We start from the raw sequence: 21,606 nt of genomic DNA, 5'->3' as shown, positions 1-21,606 counted from the left end.
GGGCTATATGCCGAAAATTATGTTTAAAATATATATCCATCCATCCATCCATCGCGTGGGTGCTGGAGCCCACCCCAGCTATCTTTGGGCAGACGGCAGAGGACACCCTGAACTGGTCGCAGGGCACACAGAGACAGACAACTCACCCGCTCATTCACACCTAGAGACAATTTGAACCCGCCAATCAACCTGAAATGCATATTTTTGGAATGTGGTAGAAAACCGGAGTGCCCAGAGGAAACCCACACAAGCACGGGGAGAACATGCAAACTCCACACAGGAAGGTTTGATCTCATGACCTCAGAACTGTACCGCACACGCGCTACCCACTCAGCCGCAGTGCTGCCCCTAAAATATATATGTTAAAATGTTAAATTCATTGTTGATATGTTCCGTAAAAAGGATCTGAAATAACTAAAGTCATGATTTTGGTAATTTTGTACTGTATTTTATCCCCCCCCCCCCCCAAAAAAAAAAAATCAACAACAGTAAAACTCGAATGACACGATGTATAAAAATTCACAGCTATATGACGAATTGGAAACAATATGATGTGATTACTTCATTATTTACGATAGTAACAGAACAAACAATAGAGATAGAACAAATCAATTTATAAGAAATTTATGACGGCGTGATAAATAAATTATTTATTCAAAATGACCCAACCTGGATATTGAAAACATTTATTATGACTTATCTTGTTTTTCTTTTTTGTTCCTGCTTAATGTAATTGCACCCACCTTCAATGCATTATTGTTACGATGCGCTCATGAACATTGCATTGTTATTATATCATCTTGTTTCGTACAATGTTAATATTAATGACAATAAACTCAATTCAATATCAATTGAAGCCAAAAGAAACCTTTATTGTGAATCTTATAACCATCAACGCCAAATTCTGCGCTCACAAGTGAAAATTCACTGGTATTAATTTTTTTTTGCCTTCCAACTTTAGTAAAACCATACATTTAATCCAAAAAGCTTTCCCACTATCAGAAAGCCATTTAAACCAATAATATTTGTAAACATTTTTAATGTAACTTATCTGTTATCCCCCGGCATATTTGTATTTTGAGTTTTATTTTGTGGAATTTTATATTGTTTGTACTGTTAGGTTATGAAATGTGTTTGTTGTTGGCTAGGAGCAGCGGTACAAATGGGACGAGGGCCTGCACCTCAAAGGCAGCCAGGCCCAAAACTACAAGAACCAGGCCCTCTTTGCCACCATCAAGTCCGCATCCTTGGTGAGTTTTGCTTTCTGTGACTGCATTTCATTGTAAATGTCCACAAAACTTCGCTTAGGTAATACGTGGCAGCGAGTTGCACTTTTTTGCTAAAGCTTTAACCTAGACACACTTTCTCAATATTTTACTCGACTTTCCAAGTAAGCTCTGTTTTTGGTTTCCTCCAAGCTCCATTTGTCACCAAACAAAAGGCAATGTCGATTTCTTGCCTTCTGCCTAGACTAGGGGTCGGCAACACGCAGCTTGGGTGCCGCATGCGGCTATTTAGCACTGCTGAGTGGCTCCAAAAATGTTTACACGTTGAAAAAGATTGGGGAGAAAAATATATTTTATTTTAATATGGTTTATATAGGAGGATAAACCTCACAGGCACACTTTTAACATTTTCCAGTTTTTTAAAAATGTGTGGAATAGAGATAGAGCTGGTACGAGTTCACGAGCTACAAGCCGAACTCCGGTGCATTGCTCGCCCGCTTTACGCTCTCTCTCCACTGTCCCGTGTGGCTGTGTGGCCCAAGCTGCGCCCCTTTCATAGGGGAAGCGTCACCAGGGAAAACAGGTGGCTATTTTCGACAAATTGGCCATGGACCGCAAAGGCATAAAGAGCAATATAACTGGAGAACAGAGAATTCAACATTTATTGGGCCAAACAATTTGCATTCATTGCCAATCCAGAAGGATTGCCTGAATGTTTGCTCTGTAGTGAAAAGTTATCAAATAACAAAAATAGTAACGTGGAAAGAACTTTCCAGGGAAAGCATGCTACATTTGCGGCAGGGAACCCAGTAGGAAGTGAGGGAAAAAGTGCGATTGCATCCCTTCTGGAGAAATTCGATAAGCGCAAAAATGGATTTAAGAAGTGGATTGCATCTCCATACTACACAACTGCAGAGAGTTTTGTTTCAACCCAGGAGATAATAAAGTGGGGAAAACTGTTCTCAGATGGTGACTACATGAAGGAGTCATTCATCAATGTAGCAGAAAACCTGTTTACAGACTCCAAAAACAAAAGTGAAATAATGCAGAAAATTAAAGACATGGCTCTCTCCACCAAGAGAGTGAAGAAAAAGGCCGTAAAATGGCAAGCAACATCACCTAACTGCAAAACAAGGACATTCTGCGCCTGAATACTCAATTGCCTGTGATGAGTAGTGTGATATGATGGATTTCCTTATTGTATTTTTTAAAATTTTGTCAAAGAAATATTTTGGAATTCATTAATTCTGTTCACCAACCCACCCCATGGATACGATTGTGACGTTCACTGACGACACCACCTTGGTGGGACTCATCTCTGATAGAGATAAGAAGGCATACAAGAAGGAGGTGGAGAAAAAATAAACTAATACTCAACACCACAAAATGTAATACATAACTTCAGGAGGACATGCACAAACCCAGCGACGCTCAGCATGAATGGAGACTATAAGGAGAGAGTCCACACCATCAAACTCCAACGCATGCACATCTCTGACGACCTCTCTGGGTCTGCCAACACCAGGGCTGTAGTAGGGAAGGCCCAACAGCAACTCCACTTCCAGAGGGTTCTCAGAAGGAACAACCGGGAACACAGGTTGCTGGAATCCTTCCACAAAGCCACAGTGGAAAGCGTTCTGAAATATAGTATTATCGTGTGGTATGCTGGGAGCACGGCAGCGGAGCAGGACAAAGACTAGGAACCTTCCTGCGGTGTCCTGCGAAGGGCTCTCTACCGGGGGAGCCTTACGAATCCAACTCAATCCACTCAGACTCGCTCTCTCTTTCTTTCGTGGTCCTCTCTCCTTCTTTGTCTCTCCTTTTCTCTCTTCCCCCTTTACACTCTTGTCTCATTTTCTCTATCCCTCTCTTTCCTACTCTCTCCCCACCTCTCTCACTTTTTTCCCCCTTTTTGCGTTTTACTCTGTCTGTCTTTCTATCTGTCCCTCTCTTTTCTACTCTCCTCTCTCTGTTATTCTTAGGGCGGGCGACTTCGAGAGCAACCCTGGCCCCCAGTCCAAATGCCAGTGGTGCTTTCCAACCATTCGCTGCGACCACACCCCAATCACCTGTACTACCTGCCCACGGGGCTTCCATAAATCATGCACCGGCCTGTCCGAACGTACTAAGGACTTTAGAGGCTTCGTCTGCTTGGTCTGCTTGGGTCGCACCCCGTCAGGCCCGGCGGCACAGGACAGTCGCAGCCCCCTCTCCTTCGGAGAACTACGGAGCCTCCCACGAGCGAGTCTGGCGCTACTATGGATTACCTTAGGAGCCTTGAGTGACTCAACGACGACGACGGCAGCGGACAGCAAAAACATACAAAGAGTAATCAACACATCCCAGAAGATCATCAGCTGCTCTATTGCAGTTTTATTATACTGCATCAGATCCATTAATATTATAAAAGATAATTCCCACCTTGGCCACCACCATTTTGACCTGTTGCCCCCTGGTAGATGCTACAGGTCCCTCAAAACTAGGACAAACAGGATCAGAGACAGCTACTTCTCCAGGGCCATCACAACCCTAAACAAACACACAAAACTGTGACAACATATCTTAAGACAATTTTGGGTCTATTTCTCTTTTTGGTGTTGCCAAATGAAACTGTGAAAAACAGATATACTACTGCACAAACCTGTGAATTATATATATATATATATATATATATATATATATATATATATATATATATATATATATATATATATATATATATATATATATATATATATATATATATATATATATATATATATATACATATTCATACATATACAGTACCTTGTGAATTATATTGGTTTCTTTAAAATTACTGCTGCTAGATGTTTTTGCACTTATTTTTGTTGCACTATTGTTACAATGCATTATTTAAAATAGGCGAGTGTTTCAAAGCAATAAGTCGTAATTTTTTTCTGCACATTCATTCTGAGTCCTTTATCTATTTTTTGTCTTCAGTGTTTGTATTACGTTTTACCCTGAGGTGCCATGTCTAATCTTGTTGCATACGTTGTTTCACAACGTTGATATCAATTACAATAAAGACAACTCTAATTCTAATATTTTAATGAAATTAGAATTTAGGCAATATCATACAACAGAGTAGTCACGATGCAGTTATTTTCATAATAGGCTAACATAGCTAATATGTTTACATACAGCATGCGTTGCATTTATTTTTAATCCTATTAAAGGCTTTTAATATTTGGAAGCGCTGGACAAATTCGTTTTTTGGGTCCAAAAATGGCTCGTTCAACATTTTGGGTTGCATACCTCTGGCCTAGAGGGGTTGCAGAAAAATCAGTGAACTACAAATTGGAACCACTCAGATCAATGCGTGATGCCTTCACTGTTTCCTACTTTGGCTCATCTGTTGTCATGGAAACCAGATGCAGCAGGTTGCTATTGGATGACATCATCTTCAGACAAAGGGGCTAGCGAAGGACATGCCGCAAAGAAAATTGAAATCACCCTTTTTCTGCGGATCAAAACAAGCCTTCTTTTATCAGGCCTGGGGCATCCTTGGGAGGGGATCCTTGGGGTTGGGGGGGCACGGAGTCTGAGTTGTAATGTAAGCGGGAGGGGGCTACTGCTCCAGAGATTACTTGCAGTCAAAGCTGTGTTAAGGGACTTGATTCGAACCCCCAACTGTGATGAGATTTAGTCGTGCTTGTCCACTGTTGTGGCGATGCCTTGCAAAAGTCTGAGGACCTTCCACTCCTTCCAGGTTAGATTCAGATTCAGATTCAGATTCAGATCTACTTTATTGTCATTCTAGTACACGTGTATACAGAACGAAATGTCGATACATCTGACCCGCACAGTTTCCTTGAATGTACAGATATAAATAAAATGTTGTATTGAGTTGTAGTATTGAGTGCTAATAATATACTAAATAATTATGGCTATGTATAGTATTTTACAGTAGCGCAAATAGTGCAAGAGGAGTAGCCAACCAGATGTGCAAAATGGGCAGTCAGGTAAACAAGTCAGGTAAACAGAACAATAACACTGTAACAATAACGCTGTAAGTACAATAGTGCAGAAAAACAGATGTGCAAGGAGTGGCTAGCTATAAAGAACTGCCAGTAGTGCAAAAAGTCAAACAGAACCCACAGATGTACAGATTAGCAGCAGTTTAGATTTACTATGTGTTTGAGTGACCATTTAACAGTCTAATGGCCAGGGGGACAAGACTATTGTGGAACCTGGTGGTCCGGCACCGCACACTGCAGTACCTCTTCCCAGAGGCTAGCAGAGTGAACAGTCCATGATGGGGGTGAGAGGGGTCCCTGATAATGTTCTTAGCTTGGGATAGGCAGCGCTTCTGGCCAATGTCCTGAATGGATTGCATTGTGTTTGTTAGCCATTCATTTACCTGGCAACATGAAAACAACAACAACAAAAATCACTTTCTTCCAAGAACAGAATAAAAAATGCATACCTGTCAATGAAGACGATTTTCCCATATTTTATCCTTTTTTTTCTATTTTTTTAAATTGCATTTCGCATTGTTTGCCCTTGGCATGTCAGACATAGGTCTACAGGGAGGATCCGGCCTGCTGGACTCCTTTACCCGGGCCGCCATAAATTTCCAAGTATGTCAAAAAAAGAAGCGAGTCTCTAGGCCATTTCTATCAGAACTTTTGTTTTTTTTTAAATAAATGCAAACCAAATGCTCTCTCAGGCGTCTAGAGTGTTGAGTTTGTATAGCGTGGCAAGTTGGTTTAGGTGTAAAACTGCATTCACTCTACTGTTAAAATAAACCGGTTACCACATTCAATGTCAAACTTGGATGTCTTTTCCCCCCAATGTTTATGAATAAATGTCTCATGTTTAATAAGGTCCCTTGTCACCCGTGATTATAATATGTAGGGTAGGCTACTAAAGTAGTCTGAAAAAAAAAGCATAATACTGAAAAACAAAACCAAAATTTTGGATTTGACCTTCTTTTCATTTATTCTGGCTCCATAGCCAAACTGAGTTTGAAATCCCTGGTGCACACCGTATAAAAATTTCTGTACAGGAATTTGTTTTCTAATATAACTTTTTTTTGTTAGATCGATCTGGTCTCGCCCATTTCAACTCTAATCTGGATCGGCCTGACAACTAGTAGCAGATGACAACGTCATTCTAGATCGCTAATATTGTCATGGTATTCTACATAGTAAGTCTTGCTGTGAGTAAATAGATACCATGTTTTGTTTGTATTTTTCTTATCACCCAACAAGGAAATTACAATCAATAATAAGGGATGAAATTGGCTGATATTGACAGGTATGGATTTGTAACACTGGCTAGCCAAAGTTGCAAACCAGGTAGAAAACAGCAAAACGTGTTAACGAGTTTGTCACGTTTGTGGGCGTCCAGGGGTTAAGCAACCCTTTGTTGCTCCCCCTCACCCCTAGTGCAGAGATCCCTCAATGAGGGATTCATGGGGCCCACCTGCCACCGGCCGCCTAGCGTTAACACAGCAAAAAGGGTGGCTCTGTGCTCTCTGGCACCTCCTTTTTTCGTGCCTTGGGCGCCAACCAGGGGGCAGGCGCTTTTTGGAGCCCCCGGGAGCCTGAGCCGGATCAGACGACGATGCCCGACTCAGGGTCCCGCTAGCTGCCATCATGCTAGGCCGTCGGAGGCGTCGGGGCGGGATGTACCGCAAGATGCGAAGCGAAGACACGGACTACGCACTACAGGTTGGCTCACGTTTGATGCCTTTTTCTGATGGGTCAATTTCAAGGTGGAAGATTTCAGGTTTTTTAGTCAGAACTGAGAAAATCGAGAACTGAACGTTTCTGAATTGCCTGTTTGAGAATTTGGTCATCTCCAAAATCCTTGGATCTGTTCTTACACAAATCTATATCATTGGCTGCTGGACCTGGGTCCAAAACAAGTATAACTGCATCTAAAACAACCCAAAATCAGCCCAAAACGGTCCAAATTGGGTTCAAAATGACCATTACTGGGTCAAAAAAGGGGTGGATCTATGAGATGGGTCTGTTCTCACCCAAATCATAATCATTGGCTGCTGGACTCAGGTCCAAAACGAATACGACTCGGTCCAAAATGACCCAAATTGCGTTTAAAATCGGTTGATCTATGAAGTGGGTCTGTTCTTACACAAATCCGAATCTTTGGCTGCTGGACTCAGGTCTGAGACGACCCAAATTGGGTCCATAACGACCAGAACTAGATCCAAAACGACCCAAACCTAGTCCAAAACCATCCTAACTGGGTCCAAAACAATCATACCTAGATTCTAAAAATAAAACCCAAAACAAATTGGGTTAGAAATAGGTCGATATAAGTGAACTAAATCAGGAACTGAATGTTTCTTGCGTGTTTGAGGATTGGGTCATCCTCAAATCCTTTGGGTCCATTCTTCCACAAATCGAAATTGTTAGTTGCTGGACTTGGGTCCAAAACTACCAAAATTGGGTCAAAAATTACTCAAACTCAGTTCAAATCGACTTCAACTGGACCCAAAACGACCCGAAGTAGGTCCAAAACAACACAAAATGAGTCCAAAAGACTCAAATTTAATCTAAAACAACGCAAAATAGGTCCAAAACCATTCAAATTGGGTCCTAATTGACCTAAATTGCGTCCAAAAACGTTTCAATATTTGTGAACTTAATCGGAAACTGAACTTTGTACCAAACCAAAAGTGTATCCGAAAGACCCAAATCGAGTCCAAAATTACCCAAGTCAGGTAAAAAAAAAACCAATCCAAATTGTGTCCAAAATTATCTTAATTTGGTCCAAAAAGACCCACACTAATCTGGCTCGCTCAAATAAGTGAAAAAACAAGTACTACAAATAAAAAAATGGTTTTGTCCCGAGGGTGCCTAAATGGCGTCCTCCAAACATATGTGTTTCATTGAAGCATTGGGTACTTTCAAATATTGTCAATCTCATTGTGAGGAGGGATACCGTTTTGTTTCAGGAGTTAATGGAGTGACCAGGATTTTTATGAACCTCTTTGGAGAGCAAACCAATGTTTCATGTTGTAAGCCACATATACATAATTTTTGACCCGATGTTGCTTATTTTTTTTAAAAATGATAAGTTCGGGGGGGTTGTTTGGAAAGATTCCGACCATCGTGAGTCTGATCACGATCCTGTTCATCAAATCAGCTGTGTTGGGGGAGGGAAATGTGGAAAACAAGGACGACTAAGAGGAGTTGCACAATCCATGTCTGACTCCAGTCCGCAAGACCTTAAAGTGTTTCTGACAATAGCCATAACGAAATGTAGGGGGCATTCGAAGCCGAAAAATACATTCAATGGATTCACCACCATGTAACTTCCAAGACAGCAGACCACGCAAATGTCTGAAAACAGGCCAAACACTTATACGCTAGAACCCAGATAAATGTTTTCAGGTGATTGCAAATTGAAATTGCTGTATGGAGGGGATAGAAACATATGCTAATTAAGCTAATGCTGTACTCCAGATGAAAACATTAAAACAAAACTGAATAAAGTAAGTACTATGTATGTGAGATATAATGATAAAATAACATTTTTAATATACATGTCAAGGAAAAATTAAATTTGATTTACCTTTGGTGCGATGTGACTTGAGCTGGTACAGTTGAGTAGCCGGTGGATGCACACGGTGGAGGAGATTCAAAATATAATCGATTTTAATACTTAAGACTCGCGAAGATTGTTATACCCTTGTGAGATTTCCTTGCTATAAATGTCTCACATTTTTTATCATTAGTCCAGATTTCAGATTGTTAATTGGTTACGGCTATGCAATTCAGCGAAGCCATTTTATTATCTAATAATCTTGTGCTTTGTTATCATGGATATCAATATTTGTGCTCCTTTTTTAAGCATCATTTCATTCTTGAATATACAGCGTATAAAATCATTAACAAAAAATACAGTATTGTATTATTGAGTCACAAAGCCCTTACAAAGAAATTCTGAACCAAAAGAAAAAAAAAAGAAAGGTAATAGCACATCAGTATTTGATATGACGTCGACCAATAGCAGTCAGGCATGTCAGAGGCTACTCTGGTCTGTACACACGAACAACACAACATTTTTGGGTATGCGAAATAATTTGTTGATGTTGTATATTGGGGAAAATGCAATAAAGAAGGGATGAGAAAACATTGAACTCCACACTGCAAATTTAGAACGTCATAAGGCGGAGTCGCAGTATCCCTGGGGTCCGATGTAGTTCACTTATCGGAGCCTGTTTCGATGGTCTGGAGATGTCTCCCAATTCAAGTAGTGGTCTGCACAGTCTTAATCATCAAAAATAGGGCTCCAACAATGAAGCGATAAAGTTATCAAAATACATTATTCAAAGAGTTGGCCACAAACGTTATCATTGATTTGTTGTGTCGGACGATTTATGCGTCTCTCAGCTCGTTTATTCAACGCAAAAGAGTTCATTGAATTTCGTCGTGATGTTGTAGTTTTTGTTGTTGAAAGGGAGATTACCTCATTTGAGGTTCCTTCTCAAGTTTCTGAGATTTTGAGTTTTTCCTTACCCTCATGTTGGTTTTAGATCAGGGAATGGTGTAATAATAGTCTGTAGCTTGCAATAATCTGTGGTCTGTGCAGTCCTTTGAGACTCCTTGTGATAAAGGTCTACACAAATAAACATTACTTGACTTGTCTAGTGTAGGGCTGTTGACAGGACATGCTTGTAGTACCACTTTGATCCAGGAGAAGGCGACCTGAGACCACATTTTGTTGTGCTGCGTGCTCTTGATCTGGCGACGAACCTGTAGTACTCCCTTGGTCCTGGTTGGAGGGCGCCACATACCTTATTTTGGTGCACGAGGTCAATTTGTTTATATAGAACTTTTCAGACACCAAAATAATAATAATAATAATAATAATAATAATAATTTCCTTGTATTGTCATTCTGTGTAACAATGTACACAGAACGAAATGTCGATTGCACCTGACCCGTTGTAGCGAGCCGATGCAGCCGCAGCCAACAGAGGGCGCCGCCGACCACTTTTTAAGTCTTAGGAATGACTCGGGGGGCGCGAACCACCGACCTCCCAGTCTCAAAGCGGGCGTCTTACCATCTAGGCTAAATGCAACTCAAAGAGCTGTGTAATTCAACACACAAAAAGGTGTCTTCTCACAAAGTACTTGCATTCTTCTTTGATTTTGCCTCTTTTTTGTGTTTAATAAAAAAATAAAAAAAGTATCCTACATATTTGCAGGTGTATATCAGCATACATTTATATGTACTTTCAAATATTTGACCACTAGATAGCACTATGTTATCTGGTGAGAGAGAGGGCCAGTGCCACATAGCACAGCATGGCGGCTGGATGCCGGACAAACATAGCAGCGACCTAAGTGTGGATTCCACGGTGTAAAAAAAAAATTCAAATTACTCGACCATTTTTTTGATAAAAATTAACATTGGTATGATAGTTCACGGGCAGCACGGCGGCGCAGTGGTTAGCGCTTGTGCGGCACAGTTCATGTCATGGGAACCTGTCGTGGGTTCAAATCCAGCACCAGACATCCTGTGCGGAGTTTGTATGTTCTCCCCGTGCTTGCGTGGGTTTCCTCCGGGCACTCCGGTTTCCTCCCACGTTCCAAAAAACATGCATTTCAGGTGAATTGGCCGGTCCAAATTGTCCCTAGCTGTGAATGAGCGAATGAGTTGTCTGTCCCTGTGTGCCCTGCGATTGGCTGGCAACCAGTTCAGGGTGTCCCCTGCCCGGAGACGGCTGGGATGGGCTCCAGCCCCGCCCGCGACCCTAATGAGGATAAGCGGTACAACTGATGAGATGAGATGAGAGTTCACATTTTTGCCTAGAATTAGGGGGCACTAAATATTACACACTTGTCTCTTAAAGTTATTTGACAAACACTTGGATTTTTTAATTGTTTTTTTTAATCAAAGAATATTCTGTTGTTTTGTGCGCTATTTTTCAACCCATCCAAATCGTCTATATTTGAATGAAGAGAAGGGAAATAAACATGTGTATTACAAAAATCAGATTAATCGATTCATCAAAAAAATAATCAACGGATTCTTTATTAAAATAATAGTTAGTGGCAGCCCTAATCCAATTTCAAGGACAAAGAAATAACACAGATTTTCTTTGTTCTTGTCCTTGTCCTACAGGTGACAAAGCAGATCCACGAGCACGAGCAGGACAATGAGTTGCGCGAGCAAATGTCGGGCTACAAGCGCATGCGCCGCCAGCACCAAAAGCAACTGATTGCCCTGGAGAACAAATTGAAGGCCGAGATGGATGAGCACCGCCTGCGCATGCACAAAGAGGTGGAGACGCAAGCTAACGGCGCCTACGCCGAGCTGGAGAAGTTAGCCAAGAAACATGTAGCACACGCCGACAAGGAGGTGCGTCATGCAAACCACCACGCACGTATACTAACTTGACCCATCTGTCAGTTCAAAAAAGTAAAAAGAATAGTGGTACCTCAGCTTTGGAATGCATCAACCAAATCGCCACTTGACCAAAATTTGGAAATATTTGGCTTTGCTTTGGACCAAATTTTGCTTTTTAAAACGGCCAGGCCTCGCTTTTTCTGATGATCTATAAAAAAGCAGGAACAAGCAGTGGGGGGATGTTAAAAGTGATGAAAAGGGGCTTTACTTTGAAAGCCCTCTGGGGCTGCTTGGAAAAGTCTAAGCAAAAAAAATTATATCCGTAAGAATACAAGTATTATTAGTTGTGGTTGTCCGGAAGAGTTAGGAAGACGCACACACAACTCTAGCATGATAATTGACAGAGCCTAAACTAAACAAGAATATGTTGCTGGTTTGAAAAGTTGAAGAGTTAGAAAGATGAACACACAAGGAATTTATTGTTATTATTCTGGACTACTACAGAAAGCAGACTCAAACATGGTGGTATCCGTAACAATAGCAGTGGTATTCCACTTATACAGTGTCGGTTTCTGGGAGAGTTAAGAAGATGCACACACAAAGCCACATTGGGAACTGACGGTCGTTCATAACAAGAAACGTGGTTGGTTTGAAAGAGTTAAGAAGACGCAAAAACGAGGCTAGAATGAGAAAAGATTGAGGCCTTTTATAAATGGCTCTAAGTAAACGAGAGGTTGATCATTCTGAAGCATCACAGCGAGCAGAATCAAACATGGCGGTATCTGTTAGAATAGAAATATTGTTCCACCTATAAGTTATATTTGTCCGGAAGATTTAACAAGACGTACATGCAGGGCCTGCATGACAAACTGTTCATAAAGTGCCTAAACTAAACAAGAAGATATGGCTGGTTTGAAAAGTTAAAGTAGAGAACTGATATCCATAACAATAGAAGTATTGTTCCACTTTTACGTTCTGTCCGGAAGAGTTAAGAATACACACACAAAAAAAAAATGTAGATTCAGACAACCAAATCAGACCTGGACTTCTGACCTGGGGCAGATTCAGTTCTAAAGTTGAGGTGCCATTGTACGAGCTAGAAACAAACAAATTAATCCAAAAGGGAGATCGAATGAAACAGTGTGCAATTGCATGCTAACACGCTAATACACCCAGGGAAAGACGTCGCTAACCGAGGAGAAGAAATTTCAGCAACAACTGCTAGCACAGCAGAAAAAGGAGCTCAGCACTTTCCTGGACACACAGAAGAAACAATACAAACTACGCAAGGAGAAGATCAAGGAGGTGAGCACTTGAGCTAGCTAACGGAATGCTACGTCGGGTCACATTTATAAAAGTAGTCAGCCTCCATGCAGATCTCCTGTAGAGCAGTGATGTTTTGGGGCTGTCATTGGGCAACTCAGACTTAACTCCCTCCACAGATTTTCTATGGGGTTAAGATCTGGAGACTGGCAAAGCCACTCCAGGACCTTGAAATGCTTCTTACAAGGCCACTTCTTTGTTGCCATAACTGTGTTTGGGATCTTTGTCATGCTGAAAGACCCAGCTATGTCTCATATTCAATGCCTTTGCTGACGGAATGAGATTTTCACTTAAAATCTCTCAATACACCGCCCCATTCGTTCTGTCCTTTACAGAGATCAGTCGTTAAGGTGCCTTTGCAGAAATACAGCCCCAAAGCACGATGTGTCCACCCCATGCTTCCCAGTGGGTATTGTGTTCTTCAGGTGCAATTTAGTCTTATTTCTCTTCCAAACACGAGAACCTGTGTTTCTACCAACAAGTTCTATTCTGGTTTCATCTGACCATAACAGATTCTCCCAGTCCTCTTCTGGATCATCCAAATGCTCTCTAGTGAACCATAGACGTGCCTGAACGTGTACTGGCTTCAGCAGGGGTACACATAAGGCAGTGCAGGGATTTAGTCCCTGGCGGCGCAGTGTGTTACTGATAATGGTCTTTGTTACTGTGGTCCCAGTGCTCTGCAGGTCATTCACAAGGTACCCACACGTGGTTCTGGGATTTTTGCTCAATGTTCTTGTTATCATTTTGACGTCATGTGTGAGATCTTGCATGGAGCCCTAGATCGAGAGAGGTTATCAGTGGCCTTGTATGACTTCCATTTTCTGATAATTGCTCCAGCAGTTGATTTCTTTAAACCAAGTGTTTGACCTATTGCATATTTAGTCTTCCCAGCCTGGTGCAGGTCTAGAATTTTGTCTCTGGTGTCCTTCGGCAGCTCTTTTGGGTTTTTTATATTGGAGTTTGGAGTGTGACTGACTAGGGACTGTGGACACGTGTCTTTTGAACGAACATTGAGTTAAAACAGGTGCTATTAATACAGGTAACGAGAGGAGCCTCGTTAGACCTCAAAGAAGTTGCACCTCTTTGACAGCCAGAAATCTTGCTCGTCTGTAGGTGACCAAATACCTATTTTCAACTGTATTTTGGAAACAAATTCTTTAAAATCAAACCAGATGTGGGTAGAGTAGTCAATATTTTACTCAAGTAAAAGTACTGTTACTTCAGAATAATGTTACTCAAGTAGAAGTAAAAGTAGTCATCCGAATACTTATTTGAGTAAAAGTAAAAAAGTACTTGGTGGAAAAAAAATTACTCAAGTACTAAGTAACTGTAGCAACGTCGTATTAACAACCAACGAGATCATCAAATTATCAAAGTCCATCCAATCAACAAAAACAGTTCTAATTTAAAAGTAGGACAAAATAATCAACGTAAATTCAAGTGCTTTAATAAACGGGAAAATAAAAATAGTATAAATCAAATAAATTAAATAAGCACAAGTAGCACCAAGTATCACATTCAAAGCCCCAATTCATATCTTAACTGTCTCTGCAAGTAGAACAACAAGCCATCCCATGAAATCAAACAAAGGAGACATTGCATATTGTAGCTGGTGTTTCACACCCTTTTTCAAGGGAACATGCTTTTGATGTAAGGCCAGGGGGGCTACTGCTCTGCTGTGTTTGTATTGCTAAGTGACATTTCATCCGTAAACAAAAGTTCCCCCGCTGAAGTTGAATATGGTCACGTGACGAGGCTTCTATGTTTGATTGGTTAAACATGGTAGAGCCTGGCGGGGTTCTACATATAAACAATTCGCCTTAGCGGAGACAGACTGAGGCGTACTTACATGGAGGGGATTTATTAGGTGACGAAGTAACGACTTCAATGTTGCCTAATGTAGCAGAGTAAAAGTACAATTTTTTTTTTCACAAAATTACTCAAGTAAAAGTAAATGTATAGGGATTTCAAAATACTCCTAGAAGTACAAAACTTTCAAAAACGTAATCAAATAAATTTAACAGAGTTAATGTACTCCGTTATTACCTACCTCTGAATTAAACTATATGATTTCCCGTTTATTTTCTCCACATTCCGTGTCTCATGGTTGAAGTTTACCCATGTTAAGTATTACATAACTCATTAATCTTAGCAAGTAGGAGAATTGCAGTATTGGTGGTTGAAGTAATTGCCCCACTGTATGTCTCTCACTCTGTCTCTCCTTGTCTTTCCCGCTCTGGTCCTCCATCTATATCAGCCTCTTTGTATTTCTCACTCTGTCTCTCGCTGTCTTTTTCTGTGTCTCTCTCCATCCATCTCTGTCTGTGCCTGTCTCTCTCTCTTTCTCAATCTCAGTGTCTCTCTTCATCTTTTTCTTTGCGTGTCTTTCATTCTGTCTCTCTGATTCTTGCTGATTTTCTCAGTCTCTCCCTTTCTTTCTTTCTCTGTTCATCCACCCCTTTGTCTCTCTGTATCTGTCTTTCACTATCCTTTTCGCTGTCTTTCCACTTCTCTCTTTATCTGTATCTCACTTTTTCCTGTATCCCTCTCCAGCTATCTATATCTCTCTAATTGTCTTTCTCAATTTTTCTCCCTGTCGGTCTTTCTCTGTATCTGTGTGAGCCTATGCAACTGTCTTTGTTTTCTCATGGTTCATACGGGAGCTTGAACTCCTTGAAAATGCTTGAATATTACTTTTGTAATTAAAAAAAATGCATATGTAAATAGCAGATAAATTTATGGATCTGCAAAATATATTATTTACACCAGATTTGTTCTCTTAATGGTACTGGATAAAGTCCTTAAAAATACTTAAGTTTGGCCAGGAAAATGTGTAAAAACCCCATTTTCTGTATATCTGTCTCTCGCTGTCTTTCTATTTGTCTCTTAAGATCTTCCTCTCTCTCTCTCTCCCCCGCCCCTGTTTTGCCTGTCTATTCTCATTTCCCTTTATTTACTCCAGCTAATGGTTTCAAATTGAGCTGCCAGTCAAGTGCCCTGACTTTCAAATATTGTGCTTAAAACACACTGTAGGCAGAACTCGCATCCTGTTAGATGTTTTTTTTTAAATCCCGCATGCACGGTAATCATTGGTGAATCACTCCCAATTGTCAAACTTGTGCAGGCCAAACTGATCATTTTAAGGTGGGGGCCTCAAAATATCACCATGCACGGAGCAAATTTAGACAGTTGGTCATCAGAAAATATTTGCAGAATATTTGGTGGACACAGGAACAGGAAACATTTCTTGGCGAGTTATTTTTTTCTGATCTGATTGGGCAGGAGATGAATGAGGATGCCAGCACTCCCAAGAAGGAGAAGCAGGAGCGTTTATCCAAGCACAAGGAGAACATGCAGCACTCTCAAGCCGAGGAGGAGGCCGACCTCCTTGCCCGCCAGCGCCTTCGTCTGGAGCGCCACGCTCGGGCCTTCAAGCGTGATGCCCTGCTTGCCCGACAACGCCTGGAACGGGAGCACCTGCGCGAGGTACCCTAACCTGCCACAACAGGGCGCCAAAGACCCTCATTTTTTGTTGCTCCGGGCAGGAGCTGAACAAGAAGAAGAGCCAGAAGGAGCTGGAGCAGGCCACTCTGATACGTCAGGACCAGGCCACTCGGGATCTGGAATGTCGGCAGCTGCTCAGCCTCCACAAACTGCGGCAGGACCTGATCCGAATGCAGCATCAGACCGAGCTGGACAACCAGATGGAGTACAACGGCCGGCGACAGAGGGAACTGCGACGAAAACACGTCATGCAACTAAGACAGCAGCCCAAAAACATCAAGGTAGGCCACCGACACCTGAGGTGGAAAAGTCGACCTGCTCCCACACTTTACTGCAGGGGTCAGAAACGTATGGCTCGCGAGCCAGGTTTGGCACTTTTCATAAGTACGTGTCTATGTGTTAGGGTTTAGGGTTAGAAGATATGTGTTTTGTTTGTTTTGCTTGTTTCAATTGTGTTTTTTTTGTTAACTTGGTCTTGAATTTGATTTTAAAAGGCATTTTAACATTTTAAAACATCTTGAATAAAACTTTCCTTAATCTGTAGGAAGCATTTAGGCCGAGTGAGCAACACTGAATTTCTACCACTTTGAGCATGAGCACTGTAGCGCTTTTCTACCTTTAAGGCTGAAAAGGAAAAATGTGACAAGGATTTATTTTCATGTTTCTTAGACAATGAAATGCATCAGAATACAAATGCAAGTGTGGCGTTGGCCATGTACCATCCATCCATCCATTGTCTTCTGCTTATCCGAGGTCGGGTCGCAGGGGTAGCAGCCTTAAAAAGGAAGCCCAGACGTCACTATCCCCAGCCACCTCCTCCAGCTCATCCGACGGGATCCCGAGGCGATCCCTGGCCAGCCTAGAGACATATTATCTCCAGCGTGTCCTGGGTCGCCCCCGGGGCCTCCTGCCGGTGGGACATGCCCGGAACACCTCCCGAGGGAGGCGTCCAGGAGGCATCCTTATCAGATGCCCAAGCCACTGCAACCGGTTCCTCTCAATGCGGAGGAGCAGTGGCTCTACACAGAGTCCCTCCCAGATGACTGAGCTTCGCACCTTATCTCTAAGGGAGAGCCCAGACACCCTGCGGAGGAAACTCATTTCAGCCACTTATATCCGGGATCGTGTTCTTTCGGTCATAACCCACAGTTCATGACCATAGGTGAGGGTAGGAACGTAGATGGACCGGTAGATCGAGAGCTTTGCCTTTCGGCTCAGCTCCCTCTTCACCTCGACAGGGTCCGAATGACAGCAGACGCTGCACCGGTCCGTCTGTCGTTCTCCCGTTCCATCCTACCCTCACTTGTGAAAAAGACCCCAAGATACTTGTACTCATCCACTTGGGGCAAGATCTCATCCCCAACCCGGAGGGAGCATGTACCATTCCAAGGATAATTTTAAGCATATAGTTTTTATAAAAAACTAATGACTGAGATACGGCTTTTTGAGACACATTTTTTTCCCTGGGTGTGAATGAGCAAGTAAGTTGTATGTCTGCGACTGGCTGGCAACCAGTTAATAAAGGGATAGTGTTTTATATTTGTTCCCTAGAGGTTGTTGTCATGTGTAGAAAATCAAAAAAAAAGACTCCAAGGAAGACGACAAACTACAGAGACTAAGAGTAGGCAAAAAGCACTCCTTTTTTCATTTTTTAGCCAGCCTTTCTTAAAAAAGGCATTAAAAAAAAGGGAATAAAAATGGGGAAAAATAAATAAGAAAATGAGTCCAAAATGAAAAAAAGGAAAATGGAGAAAAATAAAGAAAATGGTAAAGAAAGAAAATAAAGAAATTGAAGGAAAAAAAGACACAAAAAATGCTTTCTTTTTTTTTTGTCTTATTTTTTTGCACTTTTTTATTTATTTGTCCTATTTTCTTTTCTTTTTTATTTTCTTATAACTCTTATTTTCAAAAGTAATAAGGTGTGTTTTGGTCACTTTTATTCTTAGTTTTTGTCTTTTTCTGTTGTGCTTTTAGCATTAGTTTTGGGTGGTATGGCGGAATACAGCGACATGTAATAATACACACTGTCCATTTAACTTTCACATTAAGGAGGGGCCTCGAACCATCGTCTTGGGGGCCGCTATTGGCCCCCGGGCCACTAGTTTGAGACCCATGTGATAAAGGGTGAAGTGGGCGTCACCGCTAAAGAGTGAGGTCTGGGCGTGTATTTAAGGCTAGATTTACACTGCAGAGCCCAATGCTCAATCAGGATTTTGAAGTCCGATGTGTTTCTGAGACTTGTATGTGATCTCCTCTGACCTGCATGCACAGAAGAAGACATGGGACGTCACACGCAATGTGTTAATTGTTTGCGGATGTACTCATGGATGCCAACGCCCTAGCGTATCTAGCAATTTTAAAGTTATTGTGCTACAAGAGGATGAACAAAGTGTATCCCAAATATCACTTAAATCCAAAACCCGAACTTCCCTCCATTGAATGCTTTCCGTGTTTTCGTCCGCCATGGTGTGTTGATTTCTACGCTACTCAAAAGAAGATGGAAACCAAAAAGCTGCGAGAGGAAGATTATTGAATCGATGGTTCGCAAGTGGTTCCTAGCAGCTGGCTGGCAACCAGTTCAGGGTGTCCCCTGCCCACTGCCCGAAGTTAGCTGGGATGGGCTCCAGTGGCCCCGCGACCCTAGTGAGGATAAGCGGCACAGAAAATGGATGGATGGATGGGTTCGCAAGTTGGAGGAAGTTAAAAAACAAATTACGAGTTTTTAATCAGTGTATTTTATTTTGTAATCAATACTTGAATAAACCACAAACAAACTTAGTTTGGCTCCAGCTGTATTTTTAAATATGCACGCTTGTATGTTTGTCTGTGTTGTTGTAAGGTGGCGTTGTTCCTAATTTCGACTCCCCTGCATTCTCCGTTTTGCGTGAACACGCACTATGCTTCCGACAGAACATGTGTCGCGATCCTAGTCCGTATGTGTTTATAAGGAATTGATTGCCGTGATTAAAACAAAAAAAGCAATCACAGTCTATATAGAAGTTCATTTAGACAGGCAAACGTCACCAACACCACAGCACTGAGAAGCATAGTTTACGAAAAGGGGAGTCAGATTTTGCAAGGGAGTCCTTTTTAGGCACAACAGTGGCCGCAACAGAAGGCATCCGCGCCCTATTGTGCGGTGCGCCCTGTGTATGTGTTAAATACAGAAATACAACCAGCGACGGAGACTACACGATTTAACACGATGCCCTTATAGTCGGGCAAATACTGTAGTTGAAAATATAACTGATTGAACAAAACCATCAAATTTCACCCTAAAAATTGGGATTAAGCATTAAGCTATACCAGGGGTGGCGAACAAGTTTGACACAAAGAGCAAAAATTTTTAACTGTGAGAGTCAAAGAGCCACACCATGCACTGACCTTCCATGACAGACACACACAAACACACACAATGAAAAACATTATTTCCCATAACACACTCCTCTCCTTACAATACAACAAGTATTGTTCTCGTGTTGATTTCAAGGAAAGTGTCCACCCTCAATAGGCCAAGAGCCGCATGCGGCTCTAAAGCCGCGTGTTCGCCACCCCTGAGCTATACAATGTGAACATAGCCTCTGTCCCTCTTGTGTCAGATATTGAAATTATGACACAATTCGTCTATTGGGCGCAATATGTATAGTAAATATAGTTATAGAAAAATTCTAATCCTGTCAAGTAAATTTACCTGTAATTTGATTAGGTCTTTTTTGTAACTGTGACTGAATATAATTACAATTTTTTGGTAGCCCGACTACGTAAAGCCGTTACATATATTCCCTTACTCCCCATCCCTGCATGTTAAACGTGCATGTATAAAACGGCAGTGATATCGACACGAGCAATGGCACTTGACATATGCATACAGCTATGAAACAGATTAGCAGACAACATATGACATTGACAAACTACACATAGGCAGAAATTTCCCAATGCTGCAACTTAATTTTGTACAGAGATAATTTTGTCCCTAACGGAAGGCGCTTTTCCTTGGCAGTCACTGGAGTTGGCCATCAAGAAGCAGTTCCAGGACACGTGCAAAGTGCAAAGCAAGCAGTACAAGGCGCTGCGCCACCACCAGATGGAGGTGACGCCAAAGGCTGAGCACAAGAACGTCCTCAAGGCGCTAAAGGAGCAGCACACGCGCAAGCTAGCCGTCCTAGCCCAGCGCTACGAGCACAGCATTAGCCACATGATGGCCTCGCAAGCGGTGCGTACTCCAAGAAGTGGGGGCGAGACACAACACCCTTTTGCCTCCTGTCACCTACATGAGGGTCAAAACCTGTCAAATGGGCTCATATTTTAAACAAACCAAAAATTAAGTTTGGAATCACAAAATATTATTTTCCATGTGTTTAAAACAACTCTCCAAAATAAGGGCTATAATGCAAAAGAACCCTAAATAGAGGTCAAGTCAAGCCATGTTTATTTGTATAGCCCTTAATCACAAGGAGTCTCCAAGGGCTGAGCAGAGGTCTGAACAAAGCCACAGATTTTATTTTATAAGCCATTGTTTACTGTGAGGATCTGCAACCGTTTTGAAGCGTTCTACGCTACTGATTAGCGCAATTGTTAAAAGTAGGATTTAAATAAGCTCGGTCAACCAGCAAAAAACATCTCTCTTGTATGAAACCAATGAGTGATTTACATTTATACATATTATAGGCTATTTTAAAAAGGAAATTATGTTAGTAGTATACATATGGGCTTAACGTTCGAGGTCAGGTTACGAAGAGGAAAGGGGAATTAAAAGCAAATGAGTGGTCTGTCCCTGTGTGCCCTGCGATTGGCTGGCAACCAGTTCAGGGTGTCCCCTGCCCACTGCCTGGAGATGGCTGGGATGGGCTCCAGCCCCCCGCGACCCTAATGAGGATAAGCGGTACGGCTAATGAGATGAGATGATTCTAATTCTAAAAATAATTTTGATTATGTATTTAAAGACACCGTCAACGATTTCTAACGCCAGGTAAAATTTAAATTTCCCAGAAAATCCCACTAACCCATCACTGTTGAGATATTTTCAGAACTGATCGACAAGCTACTCAAGAGGCACTACGTTAGTGTCCCGTTATAATTTTCCTTATTTCAAAACTTTTTGTTTCTCAAATAAAATAAGAAAATTATTTCTTATAATATGAAAAATGAAGGCTAAAATAAGACCACAAATGTCATTTGTGATTCACTGATGAATCTGACGA

General features: G+C 41.7%; 1 protein-coding gene and 1 pseudogene across 2 annotated transcripts in view; one reads left to right on the top strand and one right to left on the bottom strand.

The window, feature by feature from the left end:
* taok3a (TAO kinase 3a) overlaps positions 1-21,606 on the top strand; it is a 42,988-nt gene that overhangs the window by 13,681 nt on the left and 7,701 nt on the right. Inside the window, exons 14-19 of one of the 2 annotated variants that reach the window (XM_088335604.1) lie at positions 1,155-1,250; positions 11,351-11,587; positions 12,752-12,880; positions 16,184-16,387; positions 16,447-16,686; positions 20,406-20,618. In XM_088335604.1, coding sequence (XP_088191730.1) covers positions 1,155-1,250; positions 11,351-11,587; positions 12,752-12,880; positions 16,184-16,387; positions 16,447-16,686; positions 20,406-20,618 — 1,119 coding nt within the window. Of the gene's footprint in view, positions 1-1,148; positions 1,251-11,350; positions 11,588-12,751; positions 12,881-16,183; positions 16,388-16,446; positions 16,687-20,405; positions 20,619-21,606 lie in introns of both variants that reach the window. The other variant, XM_088335603.1, reaches the window with a different exon arrangement.
* On the bottom strand, positions 13,237-15,149 carry LOC148365160 (uncharacterized; annotated as a pseudogene).

This window comes from Urocampus carinirostris, chromosome 5 (assembly GCF_059441175.1).
Source record: "Urocampus carinirostris isolate Australia breed hairy pipefish chromosome 5, RoL_Ucar_1.0, whole genome shotgun sequence".
NCBI lineage: Eukaryota > Metazoa > Chordata > Actinopteri > Syngnathiformes > Syngnathidae > Urocampus > Urocampus carinirostris.
Note: the sequence above shows the minus strand (reverse complement) of the source record. Positions and strands in the feature narration are given on the sequence as shown.